At 37.1% G+C, this 26,885-nt stretch overlaps 2 protein-coding genes across 4 annotated transcripts; one reads left to right on the top strand and one right to left on the bottom strand.

Moving 5' to 3' along the window:
- Positions 1 to 2,129: 2,129 nt before the first annotated feature.
- On the bottom strand, positions 2,130 to 11,431 carry coq2 (coenzyme Q2 4-hydroxybenzoate polyprenyltransferase). Its single transcript, XM_032579254.1, has 7 exons — positions 10,982 to 11,431; positions 8,802 to 8,968; positions 7,881 to 8,002; positions 6,152 to 6,237; positions 5,924 to 6,057; positions 3,304 to 3,492; positions 2,130 to 3,219 (listed from the first exon to the last, which is right to left on the bottom strand). Exons 1-7 carry the CDS (start codon positions 11,295 to 11,297, stop codon positions 3,091 to 3,093), a joined length of 1,143 nt encoding a protein of 380 aa, XP_032435145.1. The 5' UTR covers positions 11,298 to 11,431; the 3' UTR covers positions 2,130 to 3,090.
- A 976-nt stretch (positions 11,432 to 12,407) lies between these two features.
- Positions 12,408 to 26,587, top strand: LOC116730011 (zinc finger protein 462-like). 3 transcript variants are annotated; one of them, XM_032578945.1, is made up of 12 exons: positions 12,418 to 12,558; positions 12,670 to 12,700; positions 12,859 to 12,909; positions 12,998 to 17,811; positions 18,502 to 18,791; positions 20,160 to 20,278; positions 21,132 to 21,251; positions 21,365 to 21,611; positions 22,672 to 22,814; positions 22,920 to 23,143; positions 23,963 to 25,076; positions 25,972 to 26,587. In XM_032578945.1, the coding sequence occupies exons 3-12, from the start codon at positions 12,900 to 12,902 to the stop codon at positions 26,100 to 26,102; spliced, it is 7,212 nt and encodes a 2,403-aa protein (XP_032434836.1). In that variant the 5' UTR covers positions 12,418 to 12,558; positions 12,670 to 12,700; positions 12,859 to 12,899; the 3' UTR covers positions 26,103 to 26,587. The 3 variants fall into 3 exon arrangements, with proteins under 3 accessions (XP_032434838.1, XP_032434836.1, XP_032434837.1); XM_032578947.1 differs by lacking the exons at positions 23,963 to 25,076; positions 25,972 to 26,587 and adding an exon at positions 23,544 to 23,602 and having other exon boundaries at positions 12,408 to 12,558; XM_032578946.1 differs by lacking the exon at positions 12,670 to 12,700.
- The last annotated feature ends 298 nt before the right edge of the window (positions 26,588 to 26,885 follow it).

The raw sequence follows: 26,885 nt of genomic DNA on the forward strand, positions 1-26,885 counted from the left end.
AGACAGAGAGGCCCCTGTCAATAAAAAAATAATAATAGGGTTGTTTTAAATTGTTTTCGGCAATAAAAGTTAAATGTTACTACTTCCAGACCATGTATCGTGTCTGTATGAAATGGTTTGTTCCTGCTTTAGCGAACTTGACGATCACCGTGTTTAGCAGTAAGACAAAAACGACAGTGGTTATAATTATGCTGCCAATAAAAATATTAAAGACGAGTTTTAAAAAAAGAAAAGTAAATAAAACAGGTGTCAGTTTCTAACCAAGTTTTTCTACAAGATCGTTGATTAAACTAGTAATATTATAAGCTAAATGGCTTTAGCTAAGCTAGCTAAGCTAAAAGGTTAGTAATCACTAGTCTAAGCAACTCCTGCAGGAAAACTGGGTTAGAGACTTTGTCTTTCTTTTATTTTCTTTCCTTATTTATCTCAGCTAGGAAGAAAGACAAAAGAAAAAAGTGTCGATTTGTGGTCTAGTTTTTCTACAAGAGTTGATTAGACTAGTGATTATTAACCTTTTAGTTTAGCTTCAACCTTTTGCTTAGCTAGCTTAGCTGCAGACTCCATTTCACCAGCATTTAATCAGTGAGGAAAACGATTTACAAAGATATTTGTGTATTAAACTTGTTCCTGTACCTTTTACTACACTTAACAGGTGAGTCAGTCAGTCTCACCATAACCGCTCATACCAGCCTAATTCCTCCTGCCTGTCCCAGTGCAAAAAGTGAGAAATAATCTTTTTCCAAACCAGTTTCTTTCAATAAAAAACTTTAACAAAAACTGCACGTGTGGATATGTGTCTGGTGAATTTTGGATGAAAACATGTTTGTTTTTCATTGAGTGGGTAAAAAAAATCCAGAAATTTTATTCAAGTAAGAGTAGAGATACTTCATAATAAAATGACTCAAAAAAAGTAAAAGTAAAAAAGTACAGCATAGTAAAAATAATTATAAAACAATTTTTTTAAAGTCACTAAAATAAATTTAATAGTGTAACTAGTTTCAACACAACTCTGAGTTTAAATAAGCAAACTAAAACTCTACTAAGATTTTCCTGACATGACATGATTATTTTCCTCAGTATTTGTTTGTGTCTTCTATTTTAATCATCTTATTTCAGCTGAGAATTTGTTTGGAAAGTGCAGAAGCTCCTCCAGATCTGACCTGGTTTGACTGTTCTGTGTGAACAGGAGGCTTTGAGGAACTCGGCAAACTTCCAAGAACAAAAGGTGTGTTCGAGGTGCATTTCCAGGGAAGCAATTAAAAACAAAATGTAGACGTAGATGTGAATGGGATCTGTATTTTTTAAAATACTAACCAACAAACAAATGCAAAGTTTTAATTGCCATTGTTGAGAATTGCACCCAGTGGTGCAAAAACAGAAATGGTTGCTTAAGATGTTTAAGATGAATGTGATAATTTTCCGTTGGCTGTTATTGACTTATAATTGCTTGACGTGAGTCAGGTCTGATGAAATTGGGTCAGAGGCAAAACATGTTTTCACTTGAGGAACATGCTGAACCATTCTCTTTCTGAGCTGAGTAATGTTTTAAATATTTGTCCCCTAATGGAACTAGTTGATCATTCCCAAACATTAATCAGTATCGGACATTCTATGTCTTCCTCTTGCGTTTGAGTTTTAATATTCAGCACTTTGGGGCGTTGTTTTTGAAATGGTTATAAATTAAGCTGGTTTAGCATGAAAAGGATATTAATTTTAGCCTTTAAAACAACTTCAATGGGTATTGGGTATTTCAACATTACAATGACTTGAAATCTTTAAAGAAAAATTTAATTGGTATAACATTCTTGCCCATGAGGTTAAGTAGCTCTGTTATGAAATATGAGTAGATTTTAATTCAATGACTTGAAATCTTTAAAGAAAAATGTAATTGGTATGACATTCTTGCCCATGAGGTTAAGTAGCTCTGTTATGAAATATGAGTAGATTTTAATTATGGTGCATTTTATTTATTTTACTGAGGCTTTAAGTCTTTGTGACACTCACTCTTATCTTGTAGCTCACACCTGATCTGCACACGATGGCCATGCTTGGAGGAAAAAGGAGGATGAAATTACAACCTCCATGTAACATCTGAAGACAATTTTAAAAATTTAGAGCATTAACCAACATCAACAATACCATCTTTAACATTTACGTTTACATTTTTTGTTGCAGAATCAGATAAAGATGAATTATAATCAAACCACAGTTGAAAAAAGTTTACATACATTTTCAAAAAAAATTGGAAAAAACACATTTTTTTTCCCTCACTACCTGAAGTTAAATTGGACCAAACCTTTCTAGGTTTGGGTCAGTTAGAATCACCAAAAGTATTTCAGTATGATTGGATATTTCCATTACATCTATACTTGAATATAATTGTTTAAACAGATAAAAACTGCACCTACAATTATCTGGAAATTGTTCCCCAAGACTTATTTTGACCTTCTCGTCAAAAAAGAAAGCAATGTGTTTAAGGTGTGACTCCAATTAACTCAAATGTTAATCAGAAGTTTCCAAAGCCAGGAAATGGCTTTCCTTCATTGTTTAATAATCACTCTGTATTTAAACTTCTGATTTTAAAGACTGTCATGAATAAATCTTTCACATACTCTGTCATTATTGTGATATACTGTATGTAGCAAATAGAAATAAGTTTGGTAATTCCAACTGACCTAAAACAAAAATTTACTTGGTCTGCTTTAACTTCAGACAGTGAGGAAAAAAATGTTTTAGTCAGTGTATTTAAATTTTTGGTTTCAACTTAATTTGTTTGGAAAAATCTAGTTTTAGATACTTAAATCACAATTGTTTGGATGTCTATTTATCTTACAACATTCAGATTAACTTTATTTTTGCTAAATTTACAACATAAAAAAACATGAAAGCACAAAGCGATCTGTTAGCCAACATATTTTGTCTTGAGCCAAAAACAAAAGTAATATGTCCAAGCGATTTGTCATTTCGCATCCTTGATGGTACAGTATAAAAATAATTGCACAACATTTTTGATCATAAAATAAATCCCTAAATACATTTCAGTATTTAAAGTACATTAAGTGCAATCCAACGGTTTCCATTATTTTACAGTCATATCTCTTTAGATTCTTTCAGCAAATTACCAGCAACTATTCCTAAAAACAACAGAAGTCCCAGGTTTCTGTTTGAACTAAACTGTTTCCAGCAGTCTTCTGCTTTGTTGATGTCCACTGTGTAAATCTAAGAGAAAAAAAGTAAATGCATTACAAGAAGATCCAGATTTAAAAAGCATCTACAAGTAATGAGCGTTTTCCTGTTCCTCACCTGGCGTGCGAGGTGAACGGCCACAGCGCTCAGCGCGGCATAGTAAGGAAGCGTTTGCTCGGCACTGACTCCGGCTACGACCAGCCCAGACAACATGGCCGCCGTGAAGCCGCTCAGCCAAAGTTTGGTTCGCTCCTGGAACATCAGCGCTGTGGATTTTACTCCCACTTTAACGTCGTCCTCTTTATCCTGCGTAATAAACATCACCAGGACATCAGAAGTCAATCATTTCATAGATGAGATTAAAAAAATAAAGCACTCCGTCAGTTGTATGATTTAAACGTGTGAAATACGGTCAAACGCGAAGTTCGCCTTACGAGTCATAACCGGGGGTAGTCGGAGTTGCACCTGGTTTGCAAGTGGAACACACGAGACGACAGTTGATTTGTTTAGAATAGGAAGTCGTAATGTCCCACTTCCAAGTACAACTGGAACGCAGCATAACGCCATCCGTTGACAACAGGACACAGATTCTTGAACTCCTCTGCTTGAGGCAACGAGTGTATAGATCCAAATTCATTTTTAATATATTATATATAAAAGAAGTTACTTGATCATTAATTAGTATAAATGAAAAAAAAAAAGAAGTTGTATTCTTGAGAGGTTGTTATTTACGACTTCCGCTGGCCACCAGGTGTCGCTGGCGCCCCAAAGGTTTGAATTGTCTACACAGAAATGAAACTTCCCAGCCATCTTCCCAGAACAAAATTATTCTTAGATAAAAAGTCACTTTAATAAATAAATAATCTGCTGGCCACGCCCTCCCCCCCCCCCCCCCCCCCCCAACGCAACATTTACACTCACAAGTGAAAATGGGTGCAACCAGATGCGTAATTATACAACCACACATCTTTGAAAAGCAGAAGAGGAGATTGCTGTACAACCAAACGAATGAAGGAAGTGGTTTCTAAATGGTAAGTCAACAACAAAACACTTTTTCAGCAGCTGTACAGCACATACAGCAGGCATGTCCAAAGTCCGGCCCGAGGGCCAATCGCGGCCCGCGGTCAGATTTCATATGGCCCGCAGCTTCGGTCTGATAATGTATTATTTATAGCCCGCCTGCACTGTCAAACAGAATAAATATATCATAAAACTTGAAACTGTAATTCCTCCTTTCACCAAATGGTGGCAGCACCACTTTAATACTATCATTCTGCCTTCGTGCAGCGAACCCCTCTCCGCTCATTTCTGCCACTGCAAAGAAAACAAGTTGACAGTGAGAGCCGCCGCTCTCTTGACAATTGATTTTCAATTGCCTTGATTTTCACTGAAAATCAAGGCTTGTCTAATTTGTAATGAGACGGTTGCCTTGTTTAAGGATTTCAACGTAAAGAGACACTACCTAACATGCTACGTACAACAAGCTAACAGGAAGTGACCGTGCTGAAAAACTGACGCAGCTCCAAGCTGCACTGGCATCACAACAGCGATTCTTCACGCGGGCCTGTGAGTCAAAAGAAAATACCACCAAAGCAAGCTACGAAGTGGCCATGTTAATAGCTAAACATGGCAAACCTTTTACTAAAGATACTTTTATCAAAGACTGTGTTATGAAAATGGTGGAGAACATTTGCCCTGAGAAGAAGCAAGAATTTGCGAATGTTTGCCTGGCACGTAACAGTGTGGCACGGAGAGTTGAGGACATGAAATTGAGTATTTTGAACGGTAACATCTGTCACTATCAACAGTGAAGAGCCAAAAGAACATTTATGCACCTGGATTTATGACACTTATTTTTTATTAAACTCTTGAGTGAGATTTGGTTATTACTGTTGATGTTATGAACCTGTAGATGTGACACAAACTATTACTTTCTCAAAGATATTGTAAATGACAAGAGCAAAATTCACTTGTTTTAAGATTTAATAACAGACAACTTTGCATTACTTATAACTCCTGTTTAAAATGTTCTTGAGGCAAAGATATTTTTAAACTCATGTAAATTTAAGGTATTTCATACAGTTTGTTCAATGTTATCTGACTCTCCAGATATGAATGAAAGGCAGAATTTGGGTTTTTAGAGTTGTTCTCATCTGCCTTATTATTATTATTTGGTTATTTTGTCATTTGAAAAATTGAGATAATTGTGACAATGAAAATTGTTTTATAACAGTGTATGTATTTGCATGAAACTTTTGTAGTTAAAAAATGTCCGAACAAACTATTGGCCCCCGGGCATCTTCACTTTATCAAATCTGGCCCGCTTTGCAAAAAGTTTGGACACCCCTGACATACAGCGATTAAACCAGCTGACCAGACGTCCTAGAGTTGGGTTGCTAGGTGATGGGCTAGGCTGGGCTGGGCTTGCTAGGTAAAAGCAGTGTGACTCAACAACAATGAGGTTTTTGAAATAGCTAATTTTTGAGACACCAAAATACATTAACTTATTGCCAAAAAACATCTGGATGTTGTTTTTAAGCGCTTCATATTTTCTTAGAAGAAGAAGAGACCCAAATGGAAGTGTAAAAATTTGTAAAATATGAATTTTTCATGATAAATTCCCTTCGAGGTGAATTATTGGAGTCAGTAACTAACACTGACTCCAATAATGACTAGTCTAGAAGGAAAACACTTCTTTATGATTAAAAATTTATGTCTATTGAGCTGATTTCATCACCTGATGAGCATAGATTGTGTCATATACCAACGTCCACATCACTCCAGAGAAATACAGGGGAAGGCATACGGACCAATCACAGGAGCCCTTCACGGCGGCCCAGCCAAGCAGAGCGCCCCAGTTAAAAGTGAGCCCTGCAGAGAAGCGACATGAGCAAGACTTTAGCTTCACTGATGTGGAGAGGCAACGGCTTTAAGATGGAAAATCTAACTTTTCTAAAACACTCACCCAATACGAGCTGTGGCCAGTAAGTGATCCTCTTCATCAGTGGGTAAGTGATTACAAGAGAGAGAGAAGAGGCACCAAGAGCTATGCTGCCAAGAGAGAACGAACACACAATCATAAACCTTTAAAAAGAAATGATTTTCTAACAACGTGGAATATAAGTTTATACTGTCATATTACAGAAAATTCCTTTAGAAGAGAAAACTCTTATCAATCTTCTCTGAGTAAGTGGAGCTTTTAGCAACCTTGAGAAATACAAAGTCTGGGTTTTCAAAGCTGTTTTTTCCTTGTTTGCTTTGATTTTGTCTAGAATTGTGAATCTTCTGACTCCCCAGTTCCCACACCTGGCCTGGTCAGGGACACGCTGAACTGAACGCCCTTTTTCTCTCTTTGTTTTTAGACAAATGGAACATTTCGTACCAGAACTTGCTTGCAGTGGCTTTTCAGGCTGCCAACCAACTCTCCCAATTCTCAATTAAGTGAATTCAACATCAACTACGACTCAAACCTAATAAAGAAGCACTTCCTGCAAGATCTTATTAAACGAGCCAATATTATATGTCCAGTGATATTCCAGACACTTGCACAAAATGCTTATTTGAAAAACAAACGCTTCATTGTCTGTGGAATTGTCTTAAAATAGAGGAAAATTTTGAAAGGATTTTATCAAGTGTCTATCTGATTTGTTCAAGCTGAAAGTCCCTTTAGACATTAAACTCTGTGTACTAGGAATAAACCCAATGGAATTTAAACAATCAGAGAAGAGCACTAAATAGATACAATATGGATTTCTTCAAGCCAAGAGATCTATTGCATTATGCTGGAGGAGCATGGACACCCTTCCCTGGGACTCTCGAAGAAAGAAATTGCAAGTTTGCTTGGACTGGAAAAACGAATGTACATCGCAAGGGTAAACAGCAGGACTTTGAGAACCTCTGGGAGTCATACGTGAGGACCACAGGGACTGAAGGCGGAGTTTAATAACGGGTGTCTTGACTACAGCTTCCATTTATATATCGTCTTTTCATTGTCTCTGTCTTAATCTGAAGGGTTTTGTATATTTTTGGAACTAAACATGACATATGCAGGCTTGAGTGAACATAAGTGTGTATAAGCACATGTTTCCAATGTTGAGATTGTTGTGTCCTAAAAGAGAAAATTCAATAAAATATATGGGGGAAAAAGCGTGCCAATATTTTTATCCAATTAATCAATTATCTATATATTTTTGAGATCCCCATTAGCATCAGCAGCATTCTGTATCAGCAGAATGCTGACATTAAAAAGACAGAGTATATTTATAAAAACGTCATTATAATTAGTAATTTAATACGAAAACTCAAGTACTAAAATAATGCAACTTAGAAAGGAACATATAACAGAATATTAGAGGTCTGCAAGTCTGTATGCATAATTTTAAACTTGGATCCTATTTCTTCACATGTGGCTCAGTGGGTACAGAAGTCTTCTTAAAATTGGACGGTCATGGGTTCAACTTCAGCTTCATGCTGATGTACCCTCTGCAAGGCACTTATCAATCTGTATGAACATGATTGGTCAGCATGACTGGAAAACCTCCATAAATTTAGTCTATTTACCAATTAAAAGCCATGACTAGTATCTGTAAACCTTTGGTCAGAACTGCAAGTCGGATTTCAATAAAAAGCTTAAAAGATTTTATTCTCTTGTTCGCAATGTTTGCAAACAAACTTAATAAGCTGCACTTGGTTACCTGTAGTAGTTGAGACACAGAAGAACACAGAGAGCGAGGGAGAGCTGCCCTCCGAGGAAAACCAGCGCCTGCATCCGTGAAATCTCCCCCGATGCGATCGGTCTGCAGGCTGTCCTGGCCACCTGCACAGAAACGTCACCACTTCACCTCAGACTGATAAAAATATGATGACTGTCGCCAAAACTTTGCAGTATTACCTGGAAAAACAAGAAAAAGGTCACAATGGCAAGAACCTTTCACATAACAGATATCAATGGAGAAACAATCAGCAATAGATAAAATTCAGTTTGAATATTTCAATAAAATATATTTCATAATTCTAACTGCCATTTCAATCCCACTGCAGAAAAAAAAGATCAGAGAAGACAGGAGAAATTGGAGAACCTTCTAATAGAATCACAAATATATATATATTTAATTAATTAAATACCAGTGTGACCATAAATTAATCAAAATAAGGAATATTAGAGAGAAGGAAAATAATAATTAAGCAAATCAGAAAATGTCAAGATTTAAAAACAAAGTATCCTAACCCACATATATAAAAAATAATTACATTTTTTATTTTGACACCACTTGGTTATGTTCTGTTTTGTCCATTTTAATGTGTATCTCCTTTTTTTTGTTTGTTTGTTTATTTTATTTTTGTTGTTATTTGTTGTCTTACCTAATTGCCTAGTAGTTAATTTATTGATTAATACCTCTGCTTGTTAGTCTATAATATTTGTTTTGTATGCACCATTTGATAATAAATTAGAAAAAAAAGAAAATCTGATGGCTGCAGAAACACTTTGCAATAAAACTATATGCTCAAAGGTTTTTTTTAGTGTTTTAAAGAGATCTAGATCTCAATAGGGTTTTTACCTGGTTAAATAAAGGATACAATAAAATAATAATAATAAATATGTTAGTTTGTTTTACTTGTTTGTCAAAGTCTTTATCCCACATGTCGTTGATGGTGCAGCCTGCACCCCTCATCAGCAGGGCGCCGGTACCAAACAGGGCAAGCATCCCGACATCCGGGAGGCATCCAGGCTCCGCTGCCAAGGCGATGCTCCACGTACAAGGAAGGTAGAGCAGCCATGTTCCTAAAAACGAGACGCTGCTGAATTTAAAGAGGATTATCTGCTAAGCATGAAAAAAAGAAGACTAAAAATAGAAATTCAGCCAAGAGGAAACTGTGCCCAGCGGGAGGATTAACTGTGATCTGACTGAAGTTGTTTGAGCAAAGCCTTAGCAATGCATTAATGCATGAACTGAATCTTTTTCTGAAAGCAATGAGAGACTAAACAACAAAGACTTTCTTTATAATTTCAGGGCTCTTCAATCTTTCCAATCATATTTCTAATTTAAAATAAACTCTTCTGTGAAAACTTGTTTTACTTGTGGGGCTTTCCAATATTCGTCAATTGATTAATAATTTTTCTAGTTTCTTCAGCAGATATTTTTCTGTGTTAGTGACTTTTCCTTCTGATTTTATGCCAACTATTCTTAGTTTTCTATTTAATCACAAAATTTTCACAATGCATTCCCCTTGATTGACAAAGAATCCACCTGAAATATACTTAAACATCATCAAAGATATGTCATCCCTCTGAACGTCAATCAAATCAAGTGTTTGTAAGCCGCAAGTCATTCTGACTACTTTACCTTCATCCAGCATGTACTTACAGACCGCAAGTATTAGTTTCTTAAGGTTTGTATTGAAAAAAAAATGTATTGGAAACGTGTTTCTTCTGCCTGACTTTGGTATTTCCTACCACACTTATTCATTTGTTTGTTTTATTTTTTTCATTGAAATCTTTAAAATACAATAATTTGCATGTAGGTTGATATTTTTGTCTGTCTGATGATATAATTTTAAATGCTAAGATCAGACATTATGATCTTGAGCAGGCCTTTTCCCAAAATACTTTTTTTAGTCTTGAGTATTTTTTGGACGGCTACTTTTTTACGTGAATAAAAATATGCTGCAGTACTGCTACTCCTAAGCTGAGGTGGATAAAGTACCCAAATATTATACTCAAGTACTTCAATCTACTTTTACTCTAGTAAGAGTAAAAAAGTATCTGGTTAAAAGTACTGAGTAACTGATCAGAACATCTGATTGAATATTTAAAAATAATGTCATCAGGCAGACAAAAATGTAAAGTTAGGTCCAAATTCTGGTATTTTATAGTCTAGAACAAAATAATCAATTCCAAATAACATATTCAGGCAGCATTTTTCCAAATCATAAGAAACTATGGAACTAATACTTAAAGTCAGTAATGTAAATATATTTTATATTAGAACAGGGTGCCAAATGTCACATCAGACTCAGAAAGTAGAGAATAATATTAGAAAAACATAGAATAAGTCTTATATTAGCTTAAACTGTAGATGTTTCTGTATCTCATGCATTTTTTGTTTTTTCTTCACTGTTACTCACAGTGGGTAGAGTATCCAGAAATATTACACCAGAGGTACTTTATAAAAATATAACTCAAATAACAGTAAAAAGTAGAGTGTAGTAAAACTACTCCTAAAAGTATTTTTATTCCAAAAAGTTACTCAAGAAAATATAACTGAGTAAATGTAGTTAGTTCTGTTTTTAAATACAATTTTGGGATACTCTAATAAAGATGACATTTGTAAAGTTACATTGTAAAAGAAAAAACAGCAATAATTTGCTTAATATAACCTGTCATTGTGAAAAAAGTGGGCGTTAAAGTCATGTTTTCCTGAGTACCAAACTCAATATGTACCAAACTCAATATGTAATTCACAAGCTAAACATTTAATTTACAAACTAAGTACTTAACTTTCAAATTATTTATTAACTAAATAGTTTTCAGTATTTAGTTGGCAACTAAATATTTAGTTCCCATAATAAATACTATTTATTTTCCAAACTTAACATTTATCTTGCTGACTAACTTAATACTTCTGGCATTTATAAAAGTGTGAATAACATGGTGAAAATATGACTTTGACAAGCTACATAAAGCAAATTATTAGTGTTATTTTTTTACTGTGTAACTTTACAAACGGCACCCCATGCTCTACTTCTCTCTGATTAACAGTAAGGCGTGTCTTTGAGAGGGAATGAATGCAGTTACCGATGGGTTTGTCCAGCCTCATCAGTCTCAGGTAAGGCTGGACATGAGCAGGAGCCGAGTTCACCACATTAGCACCAGAGAGACTGAACGACCTGCGCTGCGTTTCTCTGGGTCTCAACTTACACCGACACTGGCTGCACAAAACTCGTCTCAACACAGCAGACTCTGAAAGGAAGCCGTCTTTACTCCTCGCTGTTTGGTTTTGCAGGAAGCAGTTGGACAGGGTGGAGAGACAGGACGGGGGCCAGGTCCGACTCACAGCGGTCCATCTCAGGGCCGTCAGAGTTAACCGGCTGCTCAGCCTGTTAGGGAACATGACGTTTCTCTTCGGTCAGCTGCACATTTTAAAATTTAAAACCGCAATAATAAAAAATCCCAAAGAAAATAAGCGACCTAGCGCTGTACAGCGCTTCTACTGTTGCGGTACGTTCAGTATTATTGTCCGTAGGAAACGACCACAACAAGAAGCGGAACGAATTACGTACCGCTTTAAACTCCAGGGAAAGCTGCTTATTTTGTCCCTGAAAGTTGACTAGGAGATCTAACCAAAAAGTAAAACCAGAAATGAGGGTAATAATTAAAATTTTATGTTGAATGTTTTTGCGCAAGTGAAGTACAAAGAAGGTTGCCTGTTTATAGAATTTATATGTTTTTCTGACCACACCGTCTTACAGCATGTTACTCTCATAACGCCCCATTTCCTTTATATCAAACTAATACTTTATTCTGGGACGTTTTACTTATTTACACATTTTTCTTTAAATCAGACTTCTGTCTCTCTGTCTGCCTCTATCTGCCTATTTGTGTGGAAACCTGCAAAATGCACCTAGCACCCTTAAGTGTAATAAAGAAAATTTCAACTGATCGTGTGAGCATATACCGATTTATTTATTTATTTATTATATTGAGAAAACATCTATGTTCACAAAAATAATGAAAAACAATATGGCAGTAAAGTATAATAATATACATTGGAGCAAAAACAACCAAACAAAAACAGACATTATGATAAATTAAAAATATACTATGATTTACAACATTAATCTGTGTATACAGCTTTTTGTATTTGTACTCTTTGAAGTAGTGGATACAAATTTGATGTCTTTAACACAAACTGTATAAGTAAATAAATAAGGTGAAGAGAATAAAAAAATTACACTTGCGAGTATAACATTTGGCAAATATAATAATTAGATTAATTGCCAGTCTTCTGCCCGAATTTGTATTTTTTCCAAGAAAAACAAAAATAATATGCTTTGCAAAACTTTTGTATCAGCATTACAAATTATAAAGTTATTACAATTTTTCTTGTGATACAACTGAGGAATAAACGTCAGACTGTTCATTTTGAATATTTTCGGAGTTCACTCAATCCTCAAGGTGGCGGTAATGAGAATCGACCAGTTCGACTCTCGATCAACCGAGAAGAAGAAGAAGAGAAAGAATCCGAGCAGGAGGAGGGAGGAAGGCCAGATTTACTCGCGGGAAAAATGGCGGAAACGTGTCTATTTGTGTTTTTCTGCTGCAGCGCCTCCAAACATTGAACTGTAGGCCTTTTTTCGTGGTTATCTTCACGTGTGAGTATAATATATTTGCACCGCGAGTCACTACACCTCTATATCTGTACCGCTAAATGTTTCTGGGGAGGTTTTGTTAGGGTTCTAATAGTTTATGTCTCCTGTCTGCAGGACGTACAGGACTGAAAAGTTAAATACAGAGGTGGGCTTATCAGCTAATTTTTTAAAACACAAAAGGGAAAAAGTGGCGTCGTTTTTTACCTTTAACTTGTGCAGTTTTCAACAAAATGCAAATTAATCTACATGGAGCATTAACTGCATTCTCATTAATGGAAACAATTTTACTTGTTAATCCTTCAAGTGTGCCGTAGTGGGTTTTTAACGGGAAGCAACTGAATGAAATGCAAAGTGGTATGACAATCCACATTCTTTCTTTTGTAAACTTGTTTTAATTAAAGCTGTGCAGCTCCCCTTATATTTCCTCCCTTGTAATTTTTAGATCCAGTGCAGTTTTCCACCTTTGGACACATGGAGGAGACAGTTCCGCAAGAAAGCCTGGCAAAGTTTTTCTATTGCTCTAAATGCACCCTAATTTTCAAATCTAAGGTGTACCTCTTCGAACATCTCAACAAGGTACATTGCTTGGACATAGATGTGTGTCTGAGAGACGCCGGCTTAAAATATGCTGAGAGTAAAAAGGTCAACACAGAGAAGAGCAGAAGTGCAGGAAAGAGTTTTACGTGCAGGAACTGTGATTTTAAGACATGCAGTCAAGACGTTTTAACGAAGCATGAGACACAGTGTGGGCAAACTGAAAGCCCCAAATTGACTGAAACTATTACGACACCTGTCACGACATCAAACCAACACGATGAAGCGGAAGTGGAAGCGGCATCCTCATCTAAGGATCTCAGAATATACAAGAGGCCATCATCGCAAACCATCACAAAGTATTTCACAGCAACTTCTGGATCAAATGTAAAGCTCAAGTTGTCTTGTGATACAAAAAAAACTTTTAGTTTAGAGGAAACCCCTCAGATTGATGTATCTTTTCGACCGTCAGACGTTTTTAAACATGCTGACCATCTTTATCATTCTAAGCGAGGAGAATCCGTTTCTCCGGCCGAACAAACAAATACGGTAATTAGCGAGGTTGGCAGGAAGACCAGTAATGAAAGCTTAAAAGCTCCAGCAAGTAAAAAACCCAAACTAGAAGAAGAAGCAACTGAAAATAAAACCAGCAAACCTTCAGGCAGTGCAGAGTTTTCATTCGAAGTCAGTGATGAAGAAGAAGAAAGGAAGTCCAAGCTTGTTAACAGAGACCCACCGCGCCCCAGAGTTTATTTCTGTAAGCACTGTGACTACAGCAATGTGAGCTCCAGGCTTGTGTCCTCTCATTATGCCAGCGATCACCCGTATGTCCGATGCAACGCTGGCTACATTCAGCAGTCGTCTGATCAGAGCGCGACCTTTCGCTGCCTTGAGTGCCCGGTTGAGTTTCTAAGCACTGTTGACCTGAAGTGGCACTACACAGAAAAACACCCAGAGGCTCCAGATGTGTTCAAGATGAAGCTGAATGAACTCAAATTGGAGTTTAAATGTTTCACATGTACATTCACCTGCAGCGAGGTGAAGGACCTAAGACACCATTACAAACAGAATCATCGGACTTGGGAAGTGGACAATTCTTTGTTGTTCTGTCAATATTTAGTGAAGGAATGTCAGAAAATGTGTGAAAAAACAGCCAGCCCAGAAAAGTCAGTGGAACTTTCCCCCAAGAGAACTAGCACACCACATAAAGAGGTGGAAATTACACTTTCACGCCACCCGCCAACCTCCACAGGGCCAGATGCAACGCTGTATAAATGCGTTAAGTGTCAGTTTGAGCACAAGTCAGCTGTCGCTATGCAGGTTCACTACCAGAAAAAACACCCAGAAAAATTAGTTACATTAGATGAAATCAAACAATTAGCTCGTGAAATGACGCCTGAGAAAAAAAGTTTACAGAAAGAAAAATCCACAGTACAAATAAAAGAGAAGGATACGACTCCCGAAGTTTCCAAAGGTTCTCCAGAGCATTTGAGAATTGAAAGTGTTAAATCTCTAGCAGATTATGCCAAAAAAGAGAGCTCCACCTCCAAACATATAAGAAAAACAACGGATGAAACGGCGTCTTCACAGAAAGTAAAACTCAAACCTGCACCGTCTTTGCAAACTGATAGTAAATTGTCCCAATCAGAGCTTCCATCAAAAGCTACTCTGAAAACGCCAGAGATTTCCACACCTAAATGTGTGAAGTCTTCAAAAAAAGAAAGCACAACCAAAATGTCACTTTCTAAACCTAACACGGAAACAACCAAGTCTAAATCTGACAAATATTTATGTAGTTCACCGCTGGACATGCACTACTGTCAGTTTTGCAGCTATGCAAGTCCCCAAATCAGAAGCGTTATTGGCCATCATAATGCAAAACATGCTGCCCATAAGCTGTTATCAAAGGAAGACATCATACAGTATAGCGCTGAGGTGATTGAAAATAAGAATCCAATCACTTTTAAAACAAGTAGTCACATGAAAAACAGCAACGAATGTAAAACCCAGATTAGAAAAACTGAAGTCAGTGTGCATGTAGACCAATTATACTTCTGCCATCTGTGCAATCTTGGAAATCCATCAACACAGGGAATCATTGCTCATCAAAGCAAAGTCCACCATTACAAACATTCCAGTCGGAAGAGTATTCTGAAATATTCAGCTTTGGTCCGTGAGAAGTTTGAAAAGAACGGATCGTATTCTTCAAAATTACCTCTTCCGATAATAAAAGAAGAGGACAAGGATATGTTCTTCTGCCACAATTGTAACTATAAACACAGATCATTGACTGAAGTAGCACACCATTTCTCCAGAATACACTGCAAACCTTTTAATAAAACTGATATTCGTCAGTACACGTCAAAGGTTCTCGAACAGCTCCAGAAATCTCCTCTGAAGTCAGCTGCAAACCAAGAGAAACCAGAGGGCAAAAAAGAAGCGACAAACATGTCTTCCAAAACCTTTTCCAACTCAGTAATAAACACCGAAACGCATAGAAAGCTTCCATGCAAATACTGCACATTTACTACTCAGTATGTGTTCCTTTTGATGTCACATATGAGGAAAATTCACTTTTCAAAACTCTCAGTTGCAGCCGTTCTAAGACTTTGTTTCCGTAGAGGAGCATTAGAATCAGGCTATCACTGCGAGTGGTGCGTTTTCAGTCACAAAAAAGCAGAGGTGGTTCATAAACACTACCAGGACCGACATCCGGGCTGCAAGCAGATGAGCCTTGCGACTGTGAAGGCACGGTTATTTGTCGGTATCAAAGAATTACATTCAAAAGACGAGAAAACTGAACTAAAATCAGTCTCTAAAGGCCAGACATCTCAAAGTTCACAAAAAGACCAAGATCAGCTTTACCATTGCACATTATGTACTTTCAAAAGTAACGCAAAGCGCTATCTTACACGCCACTGCAACAAGTTTCATCCTTTGCTGGTAAAAGATTCCCCAAGTGACAAAGGGAAAAGAGAAAAGAGCGAGTTGGATGACCTCAATGAAATGCCAGGATTGTTTGAATCTTTCCAAGTGCCTCTTGAAGACACAGATGAAGAAACTTCGTCTTCCGATGTGATCAAGTGCCCTTCATGCCCGGCGACGTTTCACAGCAAGCACGGTCTGAGTGTTCACACTGGAATAAAACACCTCAATGGCAGAAATGTGAAAAAACAACCCGAACAAATTGAAGGGCACTTGCATGTCTATAAGTGTCCATATTGCAACTATTTCAACACCAGTCATCAGGGAGTCCTCACTCATTGCCAGATGAGACATCCTGTCTCCACCTCCAGGGCGGACAGCCTTTATCTGGACACGGCACGTTTGTCGAATTGTGATGACGTCACGAAAGGAAACATTTCTGATGAAGTTTCAAAATTTAGTGGCTACATGTGTAAAACCTGCCCACAAATTTGTGCAACGCTGAGTAAACTGAAAAGGCACCGCGAACAGGACCACAATGAGACCACGAGTGGCGTGCCCAAACCAGCTTCTTCTACACCAAAGCTGAGCCTTAGAATAAATCTAGCTAAGCCCAGTAGAACGCTTAAGTCTGTCTCCAAGACTTTGCTTCACACCAAGAAGGTCTACATCAAGATAAAGTGTCCACAGTGTCCTTATGTCTGCAGCACAAACCTTGGACTGAACAGTCACGTGCTTAAGCAGCACAACAATGCTGCTCCAAAGGACGGCATACATAAATGCATGTTGTGCTCACAGACTTATCCTTTTAAAAGACGACTTGCAAAGCATTATGTCAGGACTCATGGAAAAGGTGCCTTTCAGAAATACTACATTCCACTTTACAAGCCATTTCAGAAGAAGAAAGAATCGTCATCTCAGCAACAGCAAAATAACTCGGAAAAACGGCTGATCTATAAATGCCCCACTTGTCCATATGTGAATACCAGTTACCATGGGACTCTCACCCACTGCCAGATGAAGCACCCAAGCTTTACTGTGAGAGCAGATGAACTGGAAACAGGTGAAATACTCCTCTCCAACATTGTGAGGTGCTCAAAAGGCAAAGGCTCCTATAAAAGAGGGTACATGTGCAAAAGCTGTCCAGAAATTCATCCGTCAATCAAGAAACTAATAAACCACTGTAGAACTGAACATGGGAAGGCAGCCGTTTCTGAGCTTCTCTCTGAAGCAGAGAAGCAAGATGACAATGAAGATGAAGCAGAAGAAACATCTGTACAACTTCAGAGGGAAGATGGAAAAGCCCCCTTAAAGATAGTGCTGAAAAAAGACTCAACTTACAAGTGCGAGTTGTGTACTTACTCAGCTTTAACACGAAAAAATCTCCAGTGTCATTACAAATATTTCCACAAACTGGATGCGCTTAGTACTTATAAGAAGTTGGAAAGGTATAACAAACGTAAGAACAACTTCCCCTTTAGATATATTGAGTTAAAAAAACAGCTAAATCTCATTTGCAAGAAATGCCCCAACTCGGTGTTTGCCTCATCCCAGTTGCTGATTGAACATTATAACAATTTTCATCACCTGAGGAGCAAATCTGACTTCACGGTGGTATCAAATGGAGTGAGACAGAAAAGCACTGGGCTCTACAAGTGCAACTTCTGCAGAAAGAATCTGCATGGAATTAGATATCTCACCAGACACCTGGAACGCCACAGAGACCAGATGAAGGTTGAGGCCTCGCAAAAAAAACTTTCCTTTGCCAGTGGAACAGCAGATCCCCCGTCTCCTAGGGTGAGTTACTCTTCAACTCACTGCAAAAACACAAAATCTTACCGAGTATTTTTGGTCTAGTTTCTAGTGAAGACCCTGAAACGCCTCCCTAAAAAACTGTTTCGACCCAAGAGAAGTACATACAGCAAACCAACCTATAACCTTATTTTATTTATGTATTTATTTGTTTGTTTATTTATTTATCTATTTATTTATTCTGAACATCAAAGTTCTGTTCAAGAGTTGCTGTTAAAATTTTGCTGTGCTTTATTTGTCCTTAATGTTATTAAAAGGAATTCTGATTCAAATATCTTACTACACTTGAATTGAGACAAAACTAACTCACAAGTCACTTTTCCGCTAAACATAGTAGCTTATTTAAAGTAAAAGGATTCCCTAATAATTGTGAAAACATACTAGTTGCATTGGCAGATTATTTCACGTATAACATGGGAAAATGTCTTGTTTACAAGTGAAATAATCAGCCAGTTGAATAAGTATTTTTTAGATAAACATTAATTGAGGTAAAACAAACTCGTATATATTACTGAAAGTCACTTGTAAGTCAGTTTTGTCTAATTTCAAGAGTACCAAGACATTTCCAGTAGAAACTAGTCCAAAATTACTTTTTTGTTTTTGCTCTGCTCTTCAACTTTTACCACATCTTTCAGCTGCAGTTGCAAGTTTAATTTCTGCGATTTTAATTCTCAGGTGTCTCAAAAAAAAGATAAACTCCCCACATTTGAAACTATCACGGAGCTCAGCCACTGGACGGGTGCACCGGTAGAGGTCGTGACCCTTCCTTCCAGTCTTCCACCATCGTCATTGAAAGTCCCAGATGTCGATCCAGAGGCTGAAGCACAAGAGGCCGGACACACCTGCAAACGGTGCCAGCGGACGTTCATGTCGCTCAAAGGTCTGCGGTCACATGAGCGGAGTCACGCAGCCCTGGGAGCCATTAAGAAACTGGACAATCTGACCAACACGGAGTTCAAAAACAAGTAAGGAAAACTGTTATTTAATGTTTAGGATTTTCATAGGATTTTTTCCCATGGTGGAAACAAACACACAATCAATGCTGTTGAGCTCAAAATAAATCTGAAAAAGATTAACAAATGTTTCATCTCATGTTTTGCTCCTTTTTAACATGTACATATTTTTTAGTGAAAATAATCAGAAAACAGAAAGGGAACATTAACATGTAGCCATGTTTAACACTGCAAAAACACAAAACCTTACCAAGTATTTTTTGTTCAGTTTTTAGAACAAATATCTTAGTACACTTGAAATAAGACAAAACTAACTTACAAGTAATTTCTCAGTAAGATATATAAGCTTGTTGTAAGTATATCCTTAATATTGATAAAAATGTTCTTGTTCTATTTGCAGAGTATTTCACTTCCAGGAAGACATTTTCTCATAAGTTAATTTATTTTCCAAAGGAATTGGTACTTTTTCATCAATAATAAGTAATTTACTTAAAACAAGCCTCTATATCTTGATAAGTTAGTCTTAACTTAATTTATCTTAATTCAAATGTTAATGTATTTGCACTAGAAACTAGACCAAAATTACTTGGTAAGATTTTGTGTTTTTGCAGTGAAGTAACATTTTTATATTTTAGCTAGTTCCTCATTTACTTCAAATAAAATTGGATTTATGTTTTCTGGCATATTTGTCCCACTTCTCCCAGTGTTGAACAAATCTGCAGATTTACATAAAATATTAATTTTTTCCATCCTATAACTAACCACAGTCAAGTCTTTCCATTTCTTAACAGGAATTACCTCTTTCCAGTAATTCAGAACCTTTGGACAAACCTAAAACATGTGGTGATAATTCTTATAACCATATGTTCTCCAGCAATCAGCAGTTCTTCTTGAATAACACACACTTTGTGTTTATTTTCAAATTAAAGGCTATACTAAAAATATAAATTTTTGTGCAGTAAAACCTGTTTTAATTCTTTAAACTGTAGTGAGAAAATAACATCATGCTTAGCATATGAATTTATAAAAGACATTTTTTGAGGGGTGGACTGATAAATTGGACTGATTTCCTTCATTTTGGATGGTTGGCGATATTTACTGGTCAAACTAATCTTGCATAACTCTACAAAGTGAGCTCTAAAAATGAGCCACTGCTCTCTTTTGCTCTTCTCTGAGAGGACTGATTGACAGACTTGTAGAGTTAACAATAGTCACTCCACTGTTGCCAACTTTAGCAACATTGTTGCTATTTTTAACAACTTTTCAGCAAAAGAAATCGCAATCAGCAGGTCAGGCTGATTTTCTTTCTAATCATAATGTTCCTAAGCATTAACTGTGATTGATTTTTTTAATAAGTGTGTGTTTTCATTCTCCCACCAGCATCAAAAAGTACCTCCTCCATAAACCTGAGACTCTGAAGCCTTACCGCTGCGGCTGCTGTGCTTACCGGACGAATTTCATGGCACTTTGGCAAAGTCATTTTCTGAAAAACCATCAAGGTCAGAATCTACCCAATATTTCCACTTTGATTGGATTTGTTTTTTATCAAACAAGGTATTTAACTGCAACTAAATTAGTAGTTTTTCCAGCAGTATTTCACACACAAGAGAAGAGAAATACCTTTAGACATAAGTTACACTACAAAAACATAAATTCTTACCAAGTATTTATGGTCTGGTTTCTAGTGCAAATATCTGAATACACTTGAAATAAGACAAAACGTACTTACAAGTAACGTTAGTCAAAATATCAGTTCAATCGAATTTGTCAGCAACGACACATTTTTACAAGCCAACTTTGCGGTACTGTAACTCCACGACACTTTGTGGTATCTGAACATTTCCAACCGTTTCTGAAAGGGGAGACATTGTGCTTTCCAGTTAATATTGGTCTAGTACGGTAATTTCTCTCCCGCCATTGCAGAAAACATTTTTTTCTTTATTTTAATCTGATGAAACACTCTTTTAATTGTAAGTAACTGCTAGATATTGAAGGTTCCAGAAATGGGCAAAATTATTTACTCACAGGACATTTAAAGAGCTTTGTACAATTAAAATAAGCAAAAATATCCAGGCGGAAATTTGAGACAAAAGAAAGAAAGATTACAAAAGAAATTCTAAAAAGTGTTCTTGCCAGGTTTTCTGGCATTTAGCAAATAGAAATAAGTTTGGTAATTCTAACCAAGCTAAAACGAGAAAAATTTGGTCTGACAGTGAGGAATAAAATGTTTCTGTCTTTTGATTTAGTGTAAGTAAATATCTGGTTTTAACTGCAGCTTAACTTGTACTTATAATGTAGTAAATAGTGCTGCTTAAGTTCAATATCTGGTTTTCCCTGTTTCCAAATTCACAGACATCATTGAGGAGGAAATCACTGAAACGAGAATTAAGGACGAGGAGATTTCTCAAAGTTCAGACAAAGAGGTTCTGAACAACTTGCCTGAACTCGATGAAGAACCAGAGGATGTAGAAGGTAAGTTATTCACCTTAAACCTGATTTAATTTATATAATCCGTCAGAATTACTCTTTTACTTTTCTTTTTTTTTTAATTGCTGAAGTGGTAACACAGTTGGACTTTTTGACAGAATCCACAGAGTCGTACTCCGAGCCTCCAAATGTTCAGCGACAGTTGACCCACTACAGCCTGATGGCACAAAATGTGGACAAAACTAACATGAATTTGCATGAACTCAGTTTGTCTGAGGGAAACCTTCAGTGTGAGATGTGCAACTTCAACACAGAGCACCTGTCGAGCATCCGGCGGCACTATGCTAACCGGCACGGGAAGAAAATCCTAAGGTGCAAAGACTGCGAGTTTTACACGGGTTTAAGGTAAGCTGCAACCCAATATGGCATCAATTAAGTAACATTTAGATCAGTCTTTTTCAAACTGTGATCCATCCTCTATGTAGTGGTCCGCGGGTTACTGCATGTAAACGACCGTTAATTTGCCGTGAGGTCAGCTCAAAGTGCGACGCTACAGCTAGCTTACTGATGACTTTGGTTAAAAATAATAATGGATAAGTGGCTTAAAAGAAAAGCTGAAGATACCATGGAAAGAAAACAACTCCAAGATTACTTGTATGATCAGAGAAAGCCAGCTTCTACCTGCTGGGGTGTGTCGTTTAGGAGAAATTTGATTCTTTTCAACGGCTCTATGCCGTGAACGGTAGGACAAGAGTCTCAGTTAGTGAAAACTGTTCTTTGTTTTATACGACTTTGCTCTGCTGATACGTCAACAGTTATTGTCATTTTTAGGCCTGTCACAATAACAAATTTTGCTGGAGGATACATTGTCCCAGAGGTTATTGCGACAAACGATAATGTTGTTTTGAGACCGTTTTCAACTAATATAATGGGAATGACAAAAGAATGCAAGAAAACAACAGAAACAACAAATAAAATAAATTATGAAGTCTCTGTAAACAATATTGTCCTTTAAAAAATGGTTATTGAAACCAAAACACCAACTGAAGACTTTATCATCCAGATTTTGGTAGAAAAAGAGAAAGCTATAAATCATGCCAATGGAAATTATTGAGCTTGTTTTAAGTTATCATATGATAAATTGATTTATTGATTATTGTGACAGGCCTACTCATTTTTATTTAATTAGTGGCTGGATAGCAAAAGATCCTTAGTAGGAAATTCCTTTTACAGAATGTGAAGCTAAAACTATGCCACTTGAAGAATTTTTGGTGAAAAATATTTACTAACAAAGGGATTCTTTATTTAAAAAAAAATATACATCTTTAGTCCAGTTTTGGCTGTCTTACTGCTCTCAGTGTGTTCTTTAAGCAAATAGTCTTTTTTTGAGTTTGTATACTCAAGTTAATGGTTAATCAGTTACAGTTATCTGATTAATTGTTCGCACTTTTTATTTGTTAAAAAGGAAAAACATGGAGATGCACATAGAGACGGGCCACTCCACCTGCCAGTCCAAGCCGACTTATCTGAAGGACCTTCGCTGCCCGTTCTGCCTCTACCAGACCAAGAACAAGAACAACATGATCGACCACATCGTCTTGCATCGAGGTGCGCCAAGCTCTACGAGATTCCTGTCCTCTGATGTGCGTTTTATTTTCAACCCTGCTTTGTGTTTTTTTTTTTTTTTTTGTTTGTTTGTTTGTTTCATTTCAGAGGAGCGTATCATGCCCATAGAAGTTCGCCGCCCAAAACTTTCCCGTTACCTACAAGGCATCGTCTTCCGCTGTCACAAATGCACTTTCAGCAGCGGTAGTGCTGAAAACCTGCGCTTGCACATGATGAGGCACGATGACGTCAAACCTTACAAGTGTCGACTCTGCTACTTTGACTGCACTCGACTCACAGACCTGGAGGCACACCTGAGTGATAAGCATCAGGTGAGGAGGCATCTTCTCTGCATCACTGACATTCCTTGAAGTCTATTTGCTCAACCAGCTGTCCGCTGTGAAAGGAAAAGTTTGTGTTGGACAGATTTTAGTTTTTATTGTAGCTTTTGGTTGGAATGGAACTGGTTTTAACCTCGAACCTTAAAATGATAAACCCAGTGCTTGAGAAATCTCCAGCTGATGGATAATTAAAATAAATATTCTATAAAAATACTTTCAGAGATCAGTAATTGTTTCTTTAAATCACATTTTGTTATTCCTGAAACATTTAAGGATTCGTTTTAGATATGCAGCTATTTCCATCAATACTGGAAACAAATTGTGAAAATAAAAGTCCAGAAAAATCCATCCATCATCTATCTATCTGTTTTCCTATCCATCCATCCATCAGTTTGCCTGCCCATTCACCTGATCATCCTTCCATCAATCCATCATTTATCTGTCCATCTGATCATCCATCCATCCACCAGTTTGCCCATTCATCCAACCATCTGATCATCCATCCATCCATCATCCAGCTATCTGTTTTCCTATCCATCCATCCATCCATCCATCAGTTTTCCCATCCATCCATCATTTATCTGTCTGTCTGATCATCCATCCATCCACCAGTTTGCCCATCCATCTATCTGATCATCCATCCATCAGTTTGCCTGTCCATTCACCTGATCATCCATCCATCAGTCCATCATTTATCTGTCCATTTGATCATCCACCCATCAGTTTGCCCATTCATCCATCTGATCATCCATCCATCATATCTGCATACTCATGAAGTCTTCTGGATTAATATTTAAATATTTTCTGCAGGTTTTGAGAAACCATGAGCTCGTGGGTCAGGTGAGCCTGGATCAGCTGGAAGCAAGGACGGGTTCCCGACCCGAAACCAACGTTAATCACGGCTCCAACAGCGACGAGCTGGAAGCCGAGGAATTTACCCCTGACCGTGACGATGTTCCACAAACTGACAGCATTCCAGATTACCACTCCACAGAGAACATGATGCTTCCAATGAAGGAAGAACGTGAACCTGAGGAGCGGGAGAAAAATGGAAAAACACCCGCCAACAGTTCTGGTTCTGACATTATTCAGCAAAACCCTTCCGTCCTGCAAAGACACGAGCAGGACACACAAGCACAAGACCAGAATGTAGCCTTCCATCAACCTGCAAAAGAGCAGCATGAAGAAAATACTGAACCAAAGGCTGAGGATTGCAGTGATGCAGATATTAAATACGACAATTGCAGGAAGAACCAAACCACATGGACTGACAGACGGGATGAAAAAGTTGCACAGAGGAGTTTGACATCTGGTAAAATAACCGATGCAAAGGCCGATGGGCTGCATTTTACGGAGAATCACTGTAAATCCCAGAGCATTGAGGCGATGGTAGAAGACGACATCGTGCGTCACGTCCTGCTGCTGGACGAAGACGGGAGCCTGCACAAGAGGGCAGGTCAGGAGAGAACCGTTAAAATGGAACAAACGACAGAGGGGAATGGAGCAGACAACGAGTTAAACGATAAAGTTTGCAGCACATCTTTGTCCCAGAACCTCAAAATTCAAGACATTATCGTAAATCCAGCCACAACAAAAATGAATTCTGCACAGGGAAACGCGTCAAAGCTTCGAGAGGGTTTCAGGTTTGAGCCGCATTTGCTGACGCTTTCCCCCAGTCGTACTCGACTCAAACTGAGCCACAGGGGGAGTTTGGGCAGCGTGTTGGCGAACTTTAAACGGGAGCAAAGCCAGAGTCCAAAAATCATTAAGGATGAATCTGAACCAAACAGAGAAAAAGAACCACCCCATCTCGAACAATGTGAGGAGAAAAAGGAGGATGAGCAAATGGAGAAGACGGACGGAGAAGTTGAAGTTAACAAGAAAAACGAGTGCAAGGTTCAGGTTTCTCCACATCTTCATGATGGTAGGATTGTTTTTCTTATGTTTTGTACACCCCCCAGAATGCTGTGCGATCTGGCTCGGAGTTCAGTGAAATGATTGAATATTCTATCAGACGTGTTATCTGTTGATATTGATCACGTGTCAATCTGTTATTGATGTATTGTCCAGCCCTGGTGGGATGGTAAATATTGCCCTAATGGGTCCTTAGTACTCAGTGTATTTGTATTTTTTTAATGTTGGTTTCCTGCCCATCCAACCACAACCACAAAGGTTTCTAACGATCAGAATCGTATCTGCACATACACATATAAATCGACACTACCTGGTCATTTAATACACAGAACTGTCATTCGTGGATAAATATAGAAAGTATTTAAATTTTCTTCTTAGGAAATTTGTATCTATCATTAGAACAATAATAATAGATAGTCTTACAGGATTAATGAAAATTCTTTTGAAATATTAAAAGTAAATTGGTTACTTTCATATCTGTCTACTTGAATAAGTAGACAAATCATAAAATCATGTTATGATTTTATTCTTGTATTGTTTATTCTCTCTATTATAGCCTTATTCTTGTAATATCATGACTTTATTCTCTTATTATTTCAACTTTATTGTTGTAATCTGACTTTATTCCTGTAATTCTGACTTTGTTCTCATACGACTTTATTCTCGCAATATTGACTTTACTCTAAATATGATAACTTCATTCTCATTCGACTTTATTTTCTTAATATTATGGCTTTACTTCAGAAATATTATGATTATTCTCCTATTAATACAATTTTAATCTCCTAATTTTAATTTTTTATTTATTCTTATAGCAGTAATTCTCTGGACATTTTAAAATCATGAGATGATGTTAAAATTCAAAAAATAACTTATTTAATGATGATTAACCTCTTGTTTTTTAGATGCATTCGCCCCCATGGATGGAGCTTCTGAGCTTCTGCATGACAAGAAGCTGTTTACTTGTGAACTATGTGGACGAAACCTCATGAACGTCTCTGAACTGAATCGCCACATCTTACGTCATGGAGTATAAAGTTTCCCATTGTGTTCTCTGATACAAGTATTTCACTGTTCTCTTTGTTCTCAAACTGTTCCCACTGTTACTATTATGCAGCCCCTTTTTTTTAGATTTTTAATCCTTTTCTAATTAAATATATATTTTTAATACAATTGCTGTTTTATACCTCAACAGTAAGCAAATAGAACTTTAGAATAGGAGGATGACAGTATTGTATGTGACCTGTCTTGAAAGGTTAAAGTCAAAATTATTTTCTATTGTTTAAAAATGTTACTATTCATTTATATTTTCACTGCAGTTCCAGGAAAGTTATTACCCCGATGCTGTTGCTGTAAGATATGCAGACACTAACACTGTGAACCTTGCTTGAATTCAAAACTTTGACTTTATTCTAGATTTTAGGTTGTGCCTCTGCTTCCTTAAGACACTTTTGCTTTTCTGAATTTTATTAAGATTAACTATTTGGTTCTATTTTTATTTCAATAAACCTTTAGATTTAAGCATTTTGTTTGCATTTCAATAGTTATTAAATTAATTTCTCCCACTTGCATTGTACTTTCAACTAATAAAATGAAAGTGAAGACTGCAATTCTTGCTTGAGATTAACTTAAGAAGTAAAACAGTTGTATAGGTTCATTACACACAACGGCATTTCATGTTTTAATTTTAACATTTTGAATCGTAAATTGACAAACCTATAAACAGTTGTCCAAATATGGTAACTTGTTTGCTAGTCAGAGGTGATTAGAGTACACAAAAACTGTACTGAAGTAAAAGTAGCACGACTACAACATATTT

Source organism: Xiphophorus hellerii, chromosome 12 (genome assembly GCF_003331165.1).
Source record: "Xiphophorus hellerii strain 12219 chromosome 12, Xiphophorus_hellerii-4.1, whole genome shotgun sequence".
NCBI classification, from domain to species: Eukaryota; Metazoa; Chordata; class Actinopteri; order Cyprinodontiformes; family Poeciliidae; genus Xiphophorus; species Xiphophorus hellerii.